The sequence below is a fragment of the Aotus nancymaae genome, unplaced genomic scaffold, assembly GCF_030222135.1.
Source record: "Aotus nancymaae isolate 86718 unplaced genomic scaffold, 86718_ANA_hifiasm-v0.15.2.pri h1tg000002l, whole genome shotgun sequence".
Lineage (NCBI taxonomy): Eukaryota > Metazoa > Chordata > Mammalia > Primates > Aotidae > Aotus > Aotus nancymaae.
In genome coordinates, this window is record NW_026988413.1 from 28,155,695 (window position 1) to 28,174,726 (window position 19,032).

The 19,032-nt window shown below is 60.5% G+C and overlaps 1 protein-coding gene across 2 annotated transcripts in view; it reads right to left on the bottom strand.

Annotated features, from left to right (window-relative positions):
* The window catches only part of FLNC (filamin C), a 30,251-nt gene extending 14,138 nt beyond the window's left edge, over nt 1–16,113 (bottom strand). For both annotated transcript variants that reach the window (XM_064373618.1, XM_064373617.1), the window contains exons 1-23: nt 15,535–16,113; nt 11,001–11,249; nt 9,336–9,433; nt 9,046–9,196; nt 8,841–8,959; nt 8,532–8,609; nt 8,170–8,332; nt 7,806–8,006; nt 6,363–6,500; nt 5,848–5,974; nt 5,562–5,698; nt 5,168–5,361; nt 4,965–5,078; nt 4,165–4,308; nt 3,833–3,956; nt 3,579–3,739; nt 3,212–3,302; nt 2,954–3,123; nt 2,628–2,745; nt 2,277–2,539; nt 1,293–1,890; nt 463–636; nt 191–353 (exon numbers count right to left, since the gene is read on the bottom strand). In XM_064373618.1, coding sequence (XP_064229688.1) covers nt 191–353; nt 463–636; nt 1,293–1,890; nt 2,277–2,539; nt 2,628–2,745; nt 2,954–3,123; nt 3,212–3,302; nt 3,579–3,739; nt 3,833–3,956; nt 4,165–4,308; nt 4,965–5,078; nt 5,168–5,361; nt 5,562–5,698; nt 5,848–5,974; nt 6,363–6,500; nt 7,806–8,006; nt 8,170–8,332; nt 8,532–8,609; nt 8,841–8,959; nt 9,046–9,196; nt 9,336–9,433; nt 11,001–11,249; nt 15,535–15,886 — 4,127 coding nt within the window. In that variant the 5' untranslated portion in view covers nt 15,887–16,113. The remainder of the gene's footprint in view (nt 1–190; nt 354–462; nt 637–1,292; nt 1,891–2,276; nt 2,540–2,627; nt 2,746–2,953; nt 3,124–3,211; nt 3,303–3,578; nt 3,740–3,832; nt 3,957–4,164; nt 4,309–4,964; nt 5,079–5,167; nt 5,362–5,561; nt 5,699–5,847; nt 5,975–6,362; nt 6,501–7,805; nt 8,007–8,169; nt 8,333–8,531; nt 8,610–8,840; nt 8,960–9,045; nt 9,197–9,335; nt 9,434–11,000; nt 11,250–15,534) is intronic.
* Between the last annotated feature and the right edge of the window lie 2,919 nt (nt 16,114–19,032).

The window sequence follows — 19,032 nt, forward strand, 5'->3', positions numbered from 1 at the left end:
ATAGGGAGGAAAGACAGCAGGCTGATGGGGGCCCAGAGGAGGAGAAACGAGCCGCTGGAGGAGATCTGCTCCTGCCTCACCCCTAAGGGAGGATGGGGTGGGGCTGAGGCACAGGCAGAGGGATGAGCAAGGAGGGCGAGGGGCTGGGAAAGGGTGGCCACAGGCTCAGGCTAGCAAAGGGGGAGGGTACCTGGTCTCCACGGTGAAGCGGTTGGCCTTGTTGACCAAGCCACCCTCCAGGCCTGGCCCGAAGGCCCTGACACGGGTGGGATCACAGCCCTCAGTTACGCCCACTCGGAAAGGGCTCTTGGGCACAGCGACCTCATCATACAGGACCTCCACCAAATGCACGCCTGGAAGCCGGCCACAGGGCGTCTGTCAGGGAGTGTGCACCCCCACCACCCTCCTGCCCCAAGGGCGCTGTCATCACATCCCGGTCCTGCCCACTCGCCCAGCCCTCACCCTCTTCATAGGCGGTGTACTGCACCCGGTAGGTGCCATCCCCATTGTCTGTCACGTAGGTGTCTGTCTTGGCGCCCGAGGGGTTGAGCACGCGAGCCGTCACGTGGTTGCCGCCCGTGGCTGTCAGGGATCTTGCATCCACAGTGAACTCAGTGGTCACCTCCCGCAGGACACCTGAAGCCCAGGAAAGGTGAACTCAGCAGGGGTGGGGGCAGCCTTCACACAGATGCTTCCCCTCCTCTTCTCCTCCCCAACTCCCAGGCTGCTCCTCCAATCAGAACCTTGGCCCCCCACCCTCCCTGGCACCCCCGTGAACTCCAGCCTCTGCCTTTACTCCCTTCTCCACATAGCAACATTCTCTGTTGACATGAGTCACCCACCAGGCTGTGGGCCTGGGTCTTGCATCCCTCCGCTGTGCCCCATGCCTAGCCAGGGTCTGACCCCTCGCAGATGACCCATTCTCACTTACTGTCTCCTGACTCTTGTCACCCTCTACCCTAAAGCTTTCCCCCTGGCTCCGCCAGAGCAGAGTTTCAGCTTTTTGGATCAGGGTACCCCTTAAGCAGATGAAAGAAGGAATCTCTCCAGAAAAACACCCAGAGGCACGTGCAGTTTTGCCACAAGAGCAGAGGCCAATCTCCACCCCCTGGTCTTCCTGTGCAGTCCTTCTCTGGGGTTTCTGCACCAGGAAGGATTCTGGGGCTGCCTGAGAGCCCTCCCTTCACCCCAGGTTGCTCTCCTGGCCCTCAGCTCTGCTTCCCTCCCTCCCACCAACTACCCGGCCCCTGGACCTGCCACTTGACCTTGCCCAGCAACTCCTGTCCACTCACCGTGCGGCTCAACACCAGGCCCTGAGACCTTGACACCACTGGTATCGACCGCGGGCTGCACGTGGACGCGGGTGGGGAATTTGGGCACAGGATGCCCGCCATACTTGATGGTGATGGTGTAGGTGCCGGGGAAGGCGGGGCTGTAGGTGATGTGGTAGGTGCCATCCGCGTTGTTGTGGATCAGCACCTCGGCCTTGACACCGGCGTCTGACAGGATCTCAATGGTCAGCTCCGCCTCGCCTGCCTCTGAGCAGTCCACAGTGAAGGTGGCTGCCTCCCCGGCCTTGCCACGCTCCAGGCCCGGCCCGCTGGCCCGCACCTTGCTCGGGTCAAACACGGGCCGGATGGTGGCTTTGAAGGGCGAGCCAGGGATGTGGGCTTCGGCAAACAGGATGTTGATGGTGTACTCGCCCGGCTCCGTGGGCAGGTAGCTGACAGCACAGGAGCCATCACCATTGTCCTGGCACTCAATCTTGGCCTCGCAGGGGCCCTCCACAGTCAGCCCCAGGCCACCCGTGCCAGCCCCCTTGGTATCGATGGAGAATGGTGCGGGGGTGCCGACCAGTCCGCCCTTGAGACCAGGGCCATAAGCACAAACCTAGGAGGAGAGTCAGGTATGTGGGTTCTCTGCACCTGGCCTCCCCATCCCAGCCAGGGCCCCCCCAACTCATCACCTCCAACTGTGGCTGCTACTGCGACCTGAGTGCTTATAACAATTCCAGGTGATGACATGGAGGCAGAGAGATGAAGCAATCTATCCCAGTTAGTGGACCTGGGATTCTAGCCCAGGTCTGACTCCAAGACCAGGCTCTTAATAGCTAAGTTGTCTTCAAGGCAGGGTGTCGGGTGGGGCTGGCCTTGGCCCCATGTCCTTGGCTGTGCCCACTCCAGGCACACAAGTCCCTCTGGCCTCTGCCCCTGTGACTCGTCCATCTTCCCAGCAAGTCCCCAACTCCCAGCCCCAACCAGCTCCTGTCTCCTCACCTTGGAGGGATCAGGGGGCAGGACGCCCTCCACAGCAAAGGGGCTGCCAGGCACTGGGTGGCCGTCGTAGGTGATGTCCACCTTGTAGGGCCCCTCCTCGGGGGGCATGTAGCGCACAGCCTGGGCTTCCGTGCCCCCGCACGGCTCCAGCTTGCAGGGGATGGGCCGGCGAGAGGGTGAAGTCATCCGCACGTCCAGCTGGCCCTGACCGCCAGCCCCTCGCGTGTTCACAGAGAAGGCTTGTTCCTGTCCTACGGCCACCTCTGCATGGAGGGCAAGCGACACCATGAGGAAACTGGTCTACCCCGCCCAAACACCCCTCATTCCCAGGGTGGCTCTTGCCCCACTTACTGCTGTTGAGGCCCTGAACTTTTATTTTGCTGAGGTCCAGCGGGGGTGCCACATTCACCACAAAGGGGCTCTTGGGGACAGGGTCCCCACCGTAAGTCACTGTCACAGCCATGTTGCCCTGTTGGGTACAATGGTAGGTCAGAACGGGGTAAGGCACGTTTCTGCAGCATCCCGATGGTGAATCTGAAGCTCAGATCCACCGAGAGAGTGATGGCAGGAGGCAGGGAAGGCATGGAGGAGCCAGAACTGGACCCATGGGACTGGAGGAGGGAAACCCAGGGCTCTGGCAGCCTGGCCGGGCAGGGGTGTGGGAGGGCAGAGCGCACCTGCTGGACAGCGGTGTACTTGACGGTGTAGGAGTAGTCATGGTTGTCAATGATCTCAAAGTCCCGCACAACCTCGCCCTTGGCCGTCCCCGCAAACTGCACGTCCAGCTTGGCCTTGCCGGCTCCCTTGGTCAGCACCGTGAAGTGTGTGGGCTTCCCAACTTCCACACCTGGGGAGCCACCCAGAGATGTGGCAAGGGCCTGGCAGCCACCTAACCCCAACCTCGAGTCAGCCCCAGCCCCTGGTCAGACACCCACCTGTGCGATTCAGCCCAGGGCCCTCGGCCTTGACCTTGCTGGCATCATGGGATGGGTCCACCTTGATGTGGAAGGGGCTGGCGGGGATCTCCTGGATGTGGAAGAGGCTCAGTCAGGGCTCTCAGGGGAGGCCCACACCCCTGCTCTGGGCTAGGTGCTGGCTCAGGATGCCCCCAGGGGACCCAGCAGGGACAGGAGCAGCCCCCAAAAGAGCTCCCTTTGCTTTCTCTTCGGCACCCTGCCTCACACGGGAAAGGCTCCACCATGTCTGTGAAATCGCCCCTCCCTACCCCCAGTGACAGCATCTCCAGCTGCCTTCTAGAGCTGAGAGGTGCAGGCTGCTGTGACTACCCAGGGGCTTGAGTACCTGGTTGGCAAACAGCACCATGATGGTGTAGCGTCCGGCCCCTGGGGGCGTATACTTGACCGTGAAGGTGTCGTTGTCATTCTTGATGATGTCGAAGTCGATGTCAGCCTCTGCAGGGCCCACCACGCCGGGGGCGCACTTGATGCCGATGCTCACGTCGCCTGCGGGGAGGCGGGCACCGCTGTGAGTCGGGCTCAGACCCCCCTCAACTGCCCAACACCCTGACCGAATCCACCCCTTCTGCCTGGGCGCACCTTGCCCCGCCTCGCTGCAGTCCACCGTAAAGTAGGTGGGCTCGTTGGCCTTGAGGCCCGTCTTCTCCACGCCAGGGCCGTACACCTTCACTCGCTCAGGGTGGCTGCCCTCACCCACGTTCACCTGCCAGGGGTGGGGGGAGGTTGCAGCTCAGCACGGCGCCCTTCCTCAAGGCTCATCTTTCTGTCCAGCACAACTGGCCAGCCTCAGCGGCACCAGCCCAAGCCTCAGTTCCAGCCCGAGCCCAGGGACAGCGAGGGGCTTCAGTGAGGGGTCCACCCTCCCTCGGGGACCCCTGGCAGTGGGCACGGGGCAGGTTGGGAGGACGCACCCGGAAGGGGCTCTTGGGCACGTTTACGCCTCCCCAGGAGATGATGATGGTGTGCTTAATGGGCTTGGTGGGCACATAGGAGCAGCGGAAGGTGCCATCGCCGTTGGGGATCACTTTGATGTCGATGGGACAGCCGTCCGCGTCCTGTGGGCATCACCCGAGGAAAGATCACAACTGTGGCCTCTGCAGAGCGCCCTCTGCTGGCCACATGTGGACCCAGCACCTCTTTTCCCACAGCCAACAGGCTGGCACTCCCCACCCCCACACACTAGCCACTGAGGCCACCTGAACCCAGGCCCATGTGCTCTGGTGGCCAGAGCCCACCCTGGGAGCCTGGAGGCCTGGTTCAAGGCCATCTGTGTGTCTTGCTCTCCCAGCCTAGTTTCCTCATCTCTGAAATGTGTTGGACCGGAAGAATGTGGGCTAAATTTGTGTTCCTAACATTGAATAATGAGCCTTTTAAAGAAGAACCACCCTTTTAGATCCTCAAGAATATGTTCATTAACCTCCAGGGGTCAATGGACACCAGTGTGAGAAACTGACTTGGGAAACCAATGTCTTATTCAATGAAACAATCTTTCAATTACAAATTAGCACAAGCAACTCTTTGGCGAAATATGTTTTTAGGTTATGATCTGCAAGAAAACACAAAATTTAAAATTTTCCATGGTACTGATGGGCCCATGAGAATCAGTCCTGCCTGATCTTCTGTGTTGCTATCATTTCCTGCTGGGAGGCCTCTGCCTTCCAGGGTCCCTGCCACAGGTAGTAAGGGCCGCAGAGACTGGGCAATCCCCCACCTGGGCATAGAGCTTCAGGTCTCCCTTGCCAGCTGCACGGGCATCAATGGTGAACTCAGTAGGCTTGTCCACAATGCAGCCAGTAGGCTCCAGGCCGGGCCCAAAGGCCTTCACCTGTGCAGAGGGAAGAGGGCTGGGTTGGGGACCAGAGGAGAACCAGCTTGCCCAACCCCTGGAGCATTGTGCCAGAGCTGGGACCATACCTTATCTGGGAAGCAGTCAGGTGGGGCAGGCAGGATGTGGGCAATGAAGGGTGAGTCTCGGATGTCCTCATCGTCACAGATGACATGCACGGCGTACTCCCCAGGTTCCGTGGGCCAGTACCGCACATCGCAGGAGCCATCCCCCTTGTCGTCACATTCGATCTTGGCTTGTGAGGGCCCCTCGATGGAGAAGCCTGGGGCGAGGTGGGGGAGGGTTGGTGGGTCCAGCATCTGGCAAGACCCTTCCGTCCCCCAGCTCTCCTCTGCCCTCCCTCATGTCCGAGCTCCCTGCTCACCCCAGGGCTCCCCAGCAAGCTCACTGCACCCATTACCCCCAGTGACCCCCACCGCCCTCCCCTGCAGCACTCCCTCCTCCTGCCTCCCAGCTACTTACCCAGTGTCCCCACCTCGGTGCCAATGGCTTCCACCACAAAATCAGCTGACTTGCCCACCTGGCCAGTCTCCAAACCAGGACCCCAGGCCCGGACCTTTTGCACTCCTGCCTCTGGGCTCACCTGTACCTCAAAGGGGCTGGGCAGAGAGGAAGCTGGTGTCCATGCCAGGAAGTGTCCCTCCAAGGCCCCCCTCCATCTCCCCTTAAACTCCCCCACAGCCTGCTGCCCCTCGTCCCTTCCCGTAATGGCCTAGATGGGACAGCATGGGGGGCGCAAGGTACTCACCTGCGAGGGATGGCGTAGCCGCCCCACGTGATGGTCACCACATACTTCCCAGGCACCACCGGGTAGTACTCGCACTCGAACACGCCATCCCCAGCCTCCCGAATCTTCACTGGCTCCTCTGTGCCCTCTGAGGAGGTGGGGGCGGAGTGGGGGAGAAGGCAGATCAATATCCTTGAAGTCCCAGCTCCTCAATCCCTTCAAGGAGCTCTTGGGACCCTGGCCCAGCCCGAGGGCAGTGCTCTAGTGGTCAGTGCTGAAACTCAGGGCAGGTACCACTTGTCATCCCCGTGCATAACACCCCGCACAGCACTTAGGGTGGAGAGAATCATTCCTGGCTTGCAGACTGAGAAACTGAGGCAGAGAGGAAACAATGTGCCTGAGATTCTGGGGTGCCGCTGGTGACTGTAGAGCCATGGTGCTGGCTGTCACTGCCCTCTGGGAGGCAGAACCATTGGCCATACTTCCTCCCTGATTCCCCCAGCCCCACCCCCATGACCCTGGGCTCTGGCACTCACTTGGCCCCTTAACTGTGACCTTGAGCTCCCCGCTGCCGGCACCCTTGGTAAACACCTTGAAGTCAGCCACCTCTTTCACACGAACACCCTTGGGCTGCAGGCCTCGCCCAGAGGCACGGCAGGCATTGGGGTTACAGGCTGGGGGAAGAGGAGAGAGGAGATTAGGAGTGTTGAGGGGCCTTGGACAGAGGCTCAGCCCCCACCTCCCCGTGCACAGTCCTTCTAACCCCTCCCAGGCATAGGCCCGGGCCCGCAGCCCTGCTCTGGAGCCCTTTGTGCCCCCAACACAACCGGGGCTGCTGGGCTGGAGCTGGCTACAGGTCCCAGACCAGACAGGCCACAAGAAAGCTTCTGAGCCAATGCCACTGGGGAAACGCATGGCAGAGCTGGGTTGAGAGTGGGCTCAGAGAGACAGGGAAGGCCCCTTTACCCACCCCAAGGCCTCTAGAGCCCTCCGTGCCCTCTCAGAGCGCCAAAGCAACCTTAGGATCTAAGTCATGCCACAACACATTCAGCAATGCTGTGGAACAAGAGCTGCTTCAGATAACTTGAAGTCTGCCACAGAACACAGGCGACGTGTGGAAATCAGCCTCCCACAGACCGTGGCCAGTGGCAACGAGCCCAGACCTTGCCACGGAACACAGGCAAAGGAATGGGAATCTCAGTCTGCCACAGGATCCAGGAAATGGCATGGAACCCATGGGTGCTACAAAACAGGCGACGACACATATTCCAGGACTACCATGACCATAGGCGATGGCACCGCCCAAGGGGGACCACGGAACACAGGCAACGCCTCAGAGCCCAGATTTCACCACAGAAATCATCAGGCAAGTGGCAAAGACACTAGACCTGCCACAGAACACAGACAATGCCATGGAACCTGGGGCCTGCCACAGAATGCCACAGAAGGGGGCGATTCCACACTGCCCGGGTCATGCCACATAGCACAGGTAAGGCCAGTCAGCTACGGCCAGGCCTGGCCCCGCCTCCACTGGAGAGCACTAACGTGGCACCACTCTCTTGGCCTGGTGGACGATGGGCACTGAGTGCAGGGAGAGAACAAATGGGGCAGTCACCACCCGAGGGCCCGGCATGCGGGCAGCACTCCCCAGATATGCCCCGACCCGTACGGCCCCATCACTTCCACTCAGCCCTCCCAGGGTGGCATGTGTTTTGGGACTCTTCGGTTTGGCCCCCATCCCTGCTCTTAGGGACTCCAGCCATCTTGGGGATGGGGTGGAAGGCTCAGGGAGGGGGTCTCTGCAGAGCCCCTCCCTGGCTCTTCCTCCTGTCCCTTGCAAGCCTCAGGCAGCTGCACCCCTCTGCCCCATGGCGTTAGTGATTCATGTCCCCCGAGTCCTCAGGCCTGGAACTTGATGGCAATTCTCTGCATCCTGGCTTGGGTGAGGGCTACCGTGGAGAGCGGTGAGGGGCCCTTACCTTCCGCCACGTGGACAGGGAAAGGACTGCGAGTGATGGGGGCACCCGCAAAGGCCACATGCACAGTGTGTGGCCCCTCCATGACAGGTCTGTATGTGCAGCGGAACGTGCTATCGCCCTTGTCCTCCAGGGCCACCTCCACTGTGTCCCGCCGGCCCTGTGGGTCCACGATCACCACGGCAACATCACCAGTGCCAGCCCCTGCCACAAACAGAGGCCGTCAGCACCACTCTGGACACACAACTGCCTCGGTGCCCTCACCCTGAGGCTGGTCACCCTCTGGCTGGTATCCCTACCCCAGCCCCCACACACAGCCCCACACCGTCAGGGGCTTTCCTCCTGCACCCCCTGGGGCCCATCCTACCCGCAGTGTAGATGTCAAAGTAGGTGGGTTTGTTGGCCACGTTGCCCACAGGTTCCAGGCCAGGGCCACGGGCTGACACCTTGTTGGCATCCCCCAGGGCCATGCCCACATTCACCTCAAAGGGGCTGCGTTCGATGTTCTGACCAGCAAAGAGCACGGTCACCTAGGGGTCAGAGGTCTAAGGTTAGCTTTTAGGGGAGAGCCATCCCGAGATGGGGCAGAGGGGCACAGCCATGCCAAGGAGGGTGAGAGGCAAGCAGCCGGGGCTCTGGGCAGGGGCAAGGTGCAGGCTGAGAGAGGGGTCCATGCAGCCAGAGCCAAGGATGTGAACAGCAGGACGCAGGGGGCCTCAAGGGAAATACCTTGTGTAACCCAGCGACCTTGGGCACGTAGGAGACAGCGTAGGTGCGGTCCTTGTCATTGTTAGGAACCACCTTGGCCTATTGGGAAGGACAAAGACTGGAATCCTCTCCAATGACTGTAGTCCCTCCTGACCCCACAACGCCTTAGGCACCCCAGCCCCACGAAGCCCCCATGGTGACACCTTCCCCAGACTGCACAGCACAGTGTGTGGCTCTGGTAGTCACTTCCGGGCCATTTCTATTGTTGGCCCCACACTCTCCGGTTCCAATCCCAAGCAAATCCCTCTGTCCCCGGCAGCCTCTGCATACCTCCTCGGTGTGGCCTTCAGGGTCCTCGATGTAGACCAGCACCTCACCCACGCCGGCATCCACCGTCTGCACGGTGAAGTGGGCAGGCTGCAGCACGGTGTTGCCCTGCGGCTCGATGCCTGCGGGGCGGGAGCAGAGCCCAGGTTACTCAGGGAGCCTCTGTGTGCCCAGCTCCCCAGCAGGGCCACCAGGGGCTCACACGTACCAGGACCATAGGCGATGGCTTTCTTGGGGTTCAGCTGCTTGGATCGAACAGGGGCACCAGGTTTGAGCTTGGCCTTGGGGAACTGGGACAGGTAGGTCATGACAGAATGCTCATCCACGTTGGGGTCCACGATCTCCTCGGGGGCGATAACCTGCAGCGGAAGGGACTGATGTCACACGGCGCCCTCTTTTCCCAGCAGCCCCAGTCTCCCCCTGCACCCTGGCCAGGTATCCTTACAGACCCAACCTCTGCCCCTGCCCCCTGCCCCCCTGCCCCATCTGCGTGTGTACCTGAGGCACCCCAAGCCAGTCGTCAGCCTGCTGCATGGCCTCCCGGGCGTTCTCTACAGGCTGGTTGGGGTCCCAGGCCTCCCAGTCGGGGCAGAGACCTGGAGAGGTGACGGAGGGAGACGATGGTGAGGGACAGCCAGCCAGCCAGGATGCAGGGCATCTGTTCACCCCACACCCTCGGAGCCTGTGGCTTCACGCCCCTTCCCACCAGCTCTAGGCCCTGACCAGCCAGGTTCCTGCTGACCCCATCAGCTGTGAGGCCCCTCACCACATAGGGGCACGACAGCCCTCCCCACCACCAACAATGAAGCCTTTCTGCCCCGGATGACGCAGCCTGGCACCAGCCCTGCTGGCCGGCCTCCTGCCTGCCCAGGCCCCAGCTCAGACCTTGAAGCCCAAACCCTGGGAGGGTACCCCTCTCAGATATCTCTTGCTCATTCAGCTTTCTCAGGGTGGGCAGAGGAGGTCAGAGTGCCTGTCCCACATACACCCCTGACATCCCCTAGAAGGCCTCCTCACAGCTACCCAGAAGCCCTAGATCTCCAAGCACTTTCCACACCAGTCTGAGGGCATAAGACTCCCTATTCCTTCTAACTGCCCACTTGGGGAAACTGAGGCATTAGAGGGCCGGTGGGGAGAGAATGACTTCTCCTCTGCAGCCCTCAGGAGCCCCGCCCTCCTAACAGGAAGGATGCCGAGGCAGCCCCAGATCACTCCTGTGAAGGGTGCAGGTGACCGGGCACTTGGTTCAGGCCAGAGCTGGAGGAGGGGGACAGCACACATTTTCGGGGAGGGGGCCGGCTCAAGGCTGGAATCCATGACTAGCTGGAACAGCTGAGCTCACTGCTGGCAGCCACACCAGCTATGGGCCATGGCTCAGCAGCTGGGAATGCTTCCCGGGAGGCTGTGCCCCCGCCTCCCACCCCCTGCTCCCCAGCTGACCCCAGGGTGGAGGAGGATTGTCCCAAGGGGTTGCGACTCCTGGACAAAGCCTATCTTTTTGGGAGATGAGGGGCAGAAAGGGAGCTGCCCATGGGGTATCCTCTAGCTAGTGATGCCTGGGTTTTTTCATGGCCTCTGAGCTCCCCTCACTTGACCAGGCCAGGACCTACACGGAGAAGGGGCAAGGCTGGGTCACCTGCTACTGGGCAGTGCCCCACTGACCTCATCCCACATCAGCCTGAGCCTCAACCTCTTCTCAAAGCCATCCCAGGGTCTCCCAGAGAAGAACTTCTCTGGGTCTAACTCTTGGTCTTACTACAAGTCCCGCCACACCGCCTGTCTCTCGGCTCGGCAGGAATAGTGCATTGTGGCACAGTGAAAAGTTCACAGGGCAGGGAGTCCAGGCCCTGGGCTCTAGGTGGTTCTGCCACGGATAAGCTGTGTGACCTTGAATAAGTCGCTGGCCCTCTCTGGGCCATGGTGTCCTTGTCAGTAAAATAAGGGGTTTTAAATCTCTCTCGGCTCTGTGAAATCTGACACACTCTTCAGGTAGGGCCTGCCACCAGCAGACAGCCGCAGCTGGAGGAGGGCAAACCCCGCAGGGATCCTGCCCCCCAGGCCCCCGGGTGTGCATTCTGACAACCACAGGCCTCGGCAGCCCCAGCTCGTCCCCTCTGTCTTTGGGAGCTAAGGGCTCCATACTGTGCTCGCTGGCCCACTCACCGGGGGCGCAGTTGTCCACCAGGGCACCCAGAGCTTTGCCGTCCTGCCAGTCACGGTTGAAGTTGGTGATGGGCAGCTGGGGCACCTTGTTCTGGATCCAGCCGAGCAGTCGCTGCTTGGGCGTCTGTTTGCGAGCGTCCTCATCATCCTCATCCTCCCACATGGGCATGGAGATGGAGTAGTGCAGGATCAGCGTCCAGATCAGGCCCAGGATCAGCTTCAGGTTCCCATCCACGATGGCCTTGCTGTCTGCAGAGGGGAGGGCACAGGCGGGCTTAGAGTCACCCTACCCTCTCCTGCCCCAGGGCTCCCTACCTCACCTGCCCAGATCCTCGGCCAGAGCCCTGGGATCAGGCCTCTGGTCTCTGCTACCCACCCTCTCCCTCCTGAGAGGCCCCATTCAGATGCCAAGTCCTTTACGGGGCCCTTCGGTCAGAAGGCCGCTTCTCTGTGTTCCTGCGGTTCTGGAAGTTACCCTCACCTCTGCTACAGCACGTGAGTCTGCCTCCTGTCTGTGTAATTCTCTGGTTTCTGTCTGGCCCTGTGGGCTTGTAAGGCTCCCAGGGCAGAGCCTTTTTGTCTTGGTAACAGTTCTACTGAGGTATGCTTGACATACGCGCTACATCAACTGCACACACTAGGAAGTGAAGTTTGAGAAGCTTTGACACTATGGACATCTCCACAAAGCCATCACCACAGATGGAGAATAATAAAGGTACATCCATCACTCCCCGAAGTTGCCTTGCTCACACCCCGTTGTGAGCCCTCTCTCCTGCTGCCCTTGTCGTTCTGTCCCAAGCAACAACTGATCTGCTTTGTCACGATAAATGCTTTGTACTTCCTAGTGTGTTATATAGGTGGAATCACACATTCCATACTCTCTCTTTTTTTTTTTTTTTTTTGTCTGCTTTCACTTTAGACACTAGGTTTTATCTTTCTACAATGAAGGTCTTGAACTTAGTAAGGTCTCAATAAATATTGGTTGAATGAATGAACATTTTAAACTGGAGTGGAGTAGGACCAGGTTCCACTTGCATTCTACCCTGAATGCCGGAAAGGGCTTTAGAAATCAAGGGGTTCTGATAGCAGGGTGGGGGTGGGTGGGTGCGGTCTAGTACATTCTCAGTTAAGGCTTGGAAGTCATGTTGTCAAAGTCTGGGGGCCGGAGGGACTCCAGGAGCTGACACACTCCACCCATCACCTCCTTTGAGGAATCCTTTGAGCCAGAACTGGTTCCTCAAGATTTGTGGGGAGGCTAGTTCCCCCTTGACAATCAGAAAGAAATATCCAGAAGCCTGGGGTGGCCTAGAGCGTAGACAGATCTTTGGAATTCAGCTTACTTGTAAAGGGCAATGAAGTTCTGAAATCTATCAGCTTCCCAAAGCACTGCTTTCAGGAGGCTGGAAGTGGGTGGGAGACTTGGTCTTGTTTACTGATGTTGCCGGAGTGATGGGAGAGGGTGGAGTGGACTCCCCTCCCAATTCTCCCCTCCACCCTTCCCCAGACCCTGGGGCGGTGCCTGAGAAATCCAGGGCATCCCCTGCCCCACTCCCACCTGCCCCTGGAAGGCTGCCTCAGTCTCCCTGTCCCTCTGCTGGGGCTCTGGCCTCCTGGGCTCCCCCACCCTGTCACTGATTCATCCTTCCTTCCCCAGCAGCTCCCCAGCCCGCCCCCTTCCCCTGGCTCCACTGCAGCACAATGGTTTGGCAGCTTTCAGATTCCATGACACACTCACTTGCTGCCTCCCGGTGCTTTCTCTCAAACACACAGGCTCTGACACTTTCACACAGTCTGGATGCCCCTGTGCCCCCAGCCTCTCACAACCCTGGCAGCCTCCAAAGCCAGTGCTCACAAGCCCAGAAGTATTTCTTGCAGATTGGAGCCAGACCCCTGGGCAGGAAGCCTTGAGTCTGCAGGGGTTGGAGGGGGTATGTATATGGGGAGGGTGGTCATTCATATTTGCTGGAGAGGGAGGTTTCTCCCCAGCAACTGGCCCTGGGCCAGACAGCAAGTGGTCCAGGCCTGGAGCAGAAGAAGGGCAGTGGGGCCCCGAGTCCCACTCTGGGAGCAATGACCTCCCTCTCCCTCCTCCCTCTCGGAGGCCAGGCAGAGGAGAGGAGCTCAGCGCCACCAGGGCCCACCAAGCACTTCTCCATCTGCCTTAGGGATACCCCCAAAGGAGTGGGAGGAGCCAGACAGCTAGTTCCTGAGGCCACCCCAGGCCTCAAATAGAGGGGGAGGAGAAGGCTGGGCCTAGGGAGGTGCTGGGACAGCTGCTGCCCCCTCCAGCCCCTCCCTCGGTTGTTGGCTCCAGGAGAAGGAATAGCAACTGGGGAACAGCTGCGGGACAGAGCTGCCTCATAGGCCTCTTTGTTCGGAGGGGACGAGGGGCGGTGGGGGGCCAGGACAAGGTGCTGGGGATATGAAGGGCACAGCTCCTTTAGCCTTCGCTTAGTGCCCCTTCTTCAGGTGGACCTGGATTCCAGCTCCCACTCCAGACCCTGACCTCCCTTCTGAAAGAGGACTGGGGAGTCTTTCTGACACCCCCTCAGGTGCCCAGATGCTGGATTTCGGTGCTGATACAATACTCGGAAGGAGGCCCCCTGGATAGCCCCTTCCCACCACTAAATGGAGTCGGGGAGCTAGCAGAAGCAGGATGCCCCCCTCGTGGGCAGCCCCTTTGACCTCCCTATGGTGGGGCACCCCAGCAGGTCGCTCGTGTTCCCTTCCCTCCAGCCTCAGCCTGGGGCCAGCAGCTGAATTGCTGACAGCTTATCTCATCAGCGCCAGTGAGCAACTTGGCCCAAATGGGGACTGCCTCCCCTTCCTCCCAGCAGGAACCTGGGAGCTTCCCTCCCACCCCCAACCGGCTTTTGCTTCTTCCCCTCGGCTCTGAGCGGGCCCCTCCTCCACTGAGCCAAGGGGGCCGGAGCCAGGCACTACCACGGGGGAGGGGAGAGGTGCGCTCAGGAAGGACACGGCCTGGAGAGGGGCCGGGAGCCCCCGGCAGGCTGGAGGGGAGGGGGAGGCTGAGCAGTTTCCTATAAAGTCTTGCGGAGGCCTCCCGCTCTTCCCCCAGATCCCACCTGGGACAGTCAGTCTGGCCTTTCAAACCCCAGCCTGCTGAGGATGCCAGCCCAGGACTGACTTCTCTCTGATCCCTCAGCCTCCATCAAGTAACCCTCAGCCTCTCTACACACTCCAGGCCCCCTCCCCCACCCCCTGCCCTCAGCCTTGTCCTTCTGGAAAGCTCAGAGACATCTGCTGTGTCACGGAGGCAGGGCTATTTCCAGGGCAGGCGGGTGGGGTGGGGGGGCAGTATTGGGGCAGGAGGGTGTAAGGGCTAGGGAGGGGACTGGATGGGGCATAGGGCCCTGGGCTGACCTCAGCTGCTATATCAGGAAGCCTAGAGGTGGCCCCGAGGGAGAGGGGCTGACAGACATCCAGTCATCTGGAGAAGTCTCAGAGAACAGCCTGTGTGGGGCCCACCTGGCCCCACGTGAAACTTCCCTCTTGGGGCTGAGGGGTGCCCTGTCCAGGGACCCTGTCCTGCAAATCCCCGCAGGGTTCTTAAGAGCTCTCCATGGGGGTGGGAGGTCTCCCCCAGGCCCCCAGCCTCAGGGATGACTGCAAGACTCAGGGCAGGTCCGACTCCTGCCACTCCAAGCCCACCCTTGGCGTCTCCGCTCCCAAGATTGGAGTGCCTCCCCGCCCCCACCCTGCACTACACACCTTCCAAATCTGGTTACACTCAATGACTTCCTCCCTTCCACAGGCCTTCCCCTCCCTCCCCGCAGCCCAGACCGTTAGCTGCAGCCAATCCCGGGGTAGGGGGTGGGCTGGGGCAGGGCCTGACGTGAGGAAGCCCCCTCCGCCGCAGGCTGAAGCAGGAGGAGGACAGGCAGGGGTTAAGTCTCCCCGCGCTCGCTCAGTGCCTTTTTAGGTTTCTGAGGCTCGGCCGTGCCGGCCCTGGCCCCCAGGCCTGAACCCAGCTGCTGAGCACATGCACGCAGAGGGCCTCCCGCGCCAGCTCCGCTCGGCCCCAGAGCCCGCAGACGCGGGCAGTGGTTGGGACCTGTCTTCAGCCTTCTCCCGGGCCGCAGAGGGGTTGTGAGGCTGGGGAGCCACTTGCTTTGTTGGGGGCGGGAAGGTGCCTCCAGGACTCAGTGACAGGCACTGGTTCTGTCCTCCCAAGTGTGGGCTGGGTTTGCCCGATGGAAGGAAATGGGACAGTGAGCGGAGGCGAGCGGTGGCAGTGTGCGCGGGGAGGCTGCAGCTGGAGGACTCGCAAACCCTAAGGCCTGGACTCCTCGGCGCACCCCGGGGTGCTCGCTGTCCCCAGAGGGAGTGCAGGCAGTGCCCGTGGCCCGCGTCGGTGGGTGAGAGGGCTGGGGCCAGGGTCCTCTCTCTGTACTAGGAGTTCGCCCTCTGCCCTGTCTCTCAGCTCCCCGTTCGCCCACCTCGCACTTGTGTCCCCTGCCCCATGGGACGACCCTACCCCCGCCGAGCCCGTGTCTTCGCCCCCCGCACTGACCTATGGACACGAGCTTGATGTGCTCGCGCTCCAGGAACTCGAGGGCCACGGATACGTTCTCCAGCTTCATTTGGCGGAAATTGGGGCGCGGGTGGAACTTGCGGTACATGCGCTTCTGGCTGAGCACCTCGAGCAGCGCGATGAGCCGCAGCCCGTCGCTGAGGTCGCGCTGCAGGTCGGTCAGGCGCTTGCCCACGCACTTGAGATGCTCGTTGCACCAGCGCGTGAACGTGTTCTGCTGGATCTTCTTCCACGGCGCGTCCTCCGCCAGGTCCTTCTCCGTGGACGGCATCTCGTCCGCCTCGTCGCCCAGGCCGAGGCCGGAGTCCGAGTAGCCGCTGTTGTTCATCATGCTGGCGCGGGCTGGGGCTGCGTCCGGGGCTGGGGCCGGGGCTGCGGCTGTCGGGCGCTGTCGGGCGCTGTCGGGGCTGTCGGGGCGCGACCACGGGACTAGCTGCCCTGCGCTGCTCTGCGCTCCCCTTCAACTTCTCTCGCTCCGGGGCTGGCGAGGCTTGGCGGGGCTCGACCGCTCTCTCGCTCTCTCTCTCTCCCTCCGGGGGCGGAGCGGTGCTCGGGAAGTGGCGGCCAGGCCGGGGCGGGGGGTTTAAGAAGCCCCTGGGCAGCCGCCCCCCCCGCCGCGCCCGCGGCCCCCGGGTCCACGTCAGAGCGCCGGCCTCCCAGGAATGCCGCCCGGCCCGCGGGTGGGGGCCGCGCCGCGCAGGACGCCCCGCCCACGCCGCTCCTCCCCCGCGCCGCCAGAGCAGCAGGACGGGGTTGGGGGCTCCCACCCCCTGGGCCCCCGGTGCCGCCGCGAAAGGTGGCGTGGAGGGCGGACAGTTCTCCATCCACACCCAACACACCAAACTAAGCATTGTCAGGAGTGAAATAGTACTCCTTCCATACCCCGCAGGCGCCACAGAGGTAAATGGGGAAACCGAGGCCAGTGGTTAGGGCTAAACTCACTGATCTGGTATTGACAGAATTTTCTAGACTAGCTGGTGGCAAGTTGTTGACAGGTCCTGCGAGGGCTGGCTCCTAGCCCAGGGCATTGCCCACCTGTGGACAGGGAAGGGAAGTGTGCGTGCTTGCACAGAGACGGCCTGAAAGAAGCAGGGACCTGGCCCATGCCAATGAAGGAGAAGCCTGGGGTGGTGGGGGGGCTGCCTCCGGCCATTGCTTGACTTTTCAGATAGAAGAGCCTCATGTGGAGCCCAAATCCAGAGGCCAAGGGGTGAGACCGAGGCTCCCGCCCCTGACTCAGTGTCCCTGTCACCAGCCCGTTTGGCCTCATCACCTCAGAATGAAGCTGAGCTCAGGGAAAGCGTACCCAGTGACTCACACTGTGTGTCCCCCTCCCCCAAGTCTGACTCAACTGAGGTGATAAGAGGGGAAGGAGAGACTCTGCTCCCATAGTGCCAGGGAGCCCCCTGGGCAACATGCCCACTTGGGGCATGGGGCAGATGCTGCCGGGGAAAGGGCAGGTCAGCCAGGCAAAAACAGGGAGAGCCCTGGCCAGAGCAGCCAGGGGGAAACGTGACCAGACAGGTGGGCAGGGCCAGGGGCATAGTGGTCAGGGAGAGCCCAAGGGAGCTAGCCAGAATGCCCAGGCAGGACTGCACTCAGGGCAAGCCAAAGGCTGGAGGCCTGGGGTATAGAACAGCAAGGAAACTGAGGCACCCAAATAGACCCTCCAGTATGGGGTGAGGAGAAAGAGCTAGAGAGCTTATTTCTTTTTCTTTTTTTTTTTCTTTGAGATGGACTGATTTCACTCTTGTTGCGCAGACTGGAGTGCAATGGCAAGATCCGGGCTCACTGCGACCTTTTGGGTTCAAGTGATTCTTTTGCCTCAGCCTCCGAGTAGATGGGATTACAGGCATGTGCCACCACGCCTGGCTAATTTTGTATTTTTAGTAGAAATGGGGTTTCTCTATGTTGGTCAGACTGGTCTCAAACTCCCGATCTCAGGTGATCTGCCGGCCTTGGCCTCCCAAAGTTCTGGGATTCCTGGTGCGAGCCACCGCACCCAGCCTAGAGAATGTATTCCTGTAAGGAGAAGATCTATTCTGCAACTGTGTAGCATACTTGCAGCCGTATCTCCCCAGTTCCCCCTTTTTCAAGCCATGCGTCCTCAGCTTTCCCATCCTTCTAGAAACAGTAAGTTGAGCTGACCGTATCTGAGCCTGAGAAGTTTCTTCAAGCCAGGGAAGGTTCTGGGCCCTTTTAGGTGAATCAGTTTCCCCATTTACCTCTTTAGCCCCTGCGGGGCGTGGAGGGAGCATATATCATTCCTGACAGTGCTTAATTTGATGTGTTGGATGTGTGGATGGTGGGCCTCTCCACCACCTTCCATCACAGTGGCACCGGGGGCCCAGGGGGTGGGCGCCCCCAACCCCATCCCTAATTCCTCTTCTACCTCTAGATTTGGAAAAAGAAGGGATAGTGAGCATCTTTGGGGGCTTTTTCCCCCAGGGGCCAATGAGGGCACCCCCTATTATGGAACTGAGGAAAAGTTTCAGGGTTCTGTGGGGGACAGTGCTTATGATGACAGGGGTCTACGAATAATTTCTTTTCTCATTGAATGAAATCACCTCCTTAGGTAGGGAGGGAGAGAAGTAGAGAAGGGACTAGAAAGAGCAAAGGGACCTCCTGTGTGTGACTGGGGGTGGGGAGAGCTCTGGGGACCCTGATAGTGACAGGCGAGGTATAAATAGCCTGGGCCCTGCAGCTCATGTTCTGTCGGCTGGCTGCCTGTGACGAGGTACTCAGGAATTCCACTCTCCCTGTTGGCAACTCCTTCTCCCTATCTCTAGAACTCTCATTCTCCCCAAGACACTTTCAACTCATGGCTAAATCCACTCATCAGGCACCAGTGCTGTCCATCCACTTGAGAGGCTGAGCTCTGCTGTGGCGAGAGTCCCAGCTCCTGGGACACACAGCTGGGTCACACAAGGGAACTGTATATGTACAAATGCCGACTTCTGACAGCCAGCCTGAGGTGCCAGGAGCTCAGGGTTCAGCAGTGCTGCCTCTGAAGCCCTGGTGAGGAAACTGAGGCACAGATCTGAGAAAGGATACATTTCTCTTTGAGCTGCTGGGGTGGAGAAAGGGTTAAGGTGGGGTACCTTGAGCTGACCGCCCCTTTACAGACCCTGATGGTTCACACTCCTGTTTTGCAGGCAGTATCTGAGGTCCCTCAGCCAGCTGAACGCCTCTGTTCAGGTGGGAGAGGCCTGAGGAAGCCAGGGAGGGGAGAAGGAACTCCCAGCGTAGCTTCCCTTGCTTTCCCTCTGACTCATGAGCTTGCTCCAGGAGAGGTCAGTGTACGGGCCCCAGGGGATCTAGTGAGTGGTTGGCAGAGGAGAAGAGGGTGCAGAGTGCCAAGAGATGGTTCCCGTCACCCACCCTCCCCACCGCAGCCGTCCTCAGAAACCTGAGCCTGTTGCTCTCCAGGATAAATCGGGGCCTGACTCAGGCCCCAGCAGCCAGTGACAGTCAGCC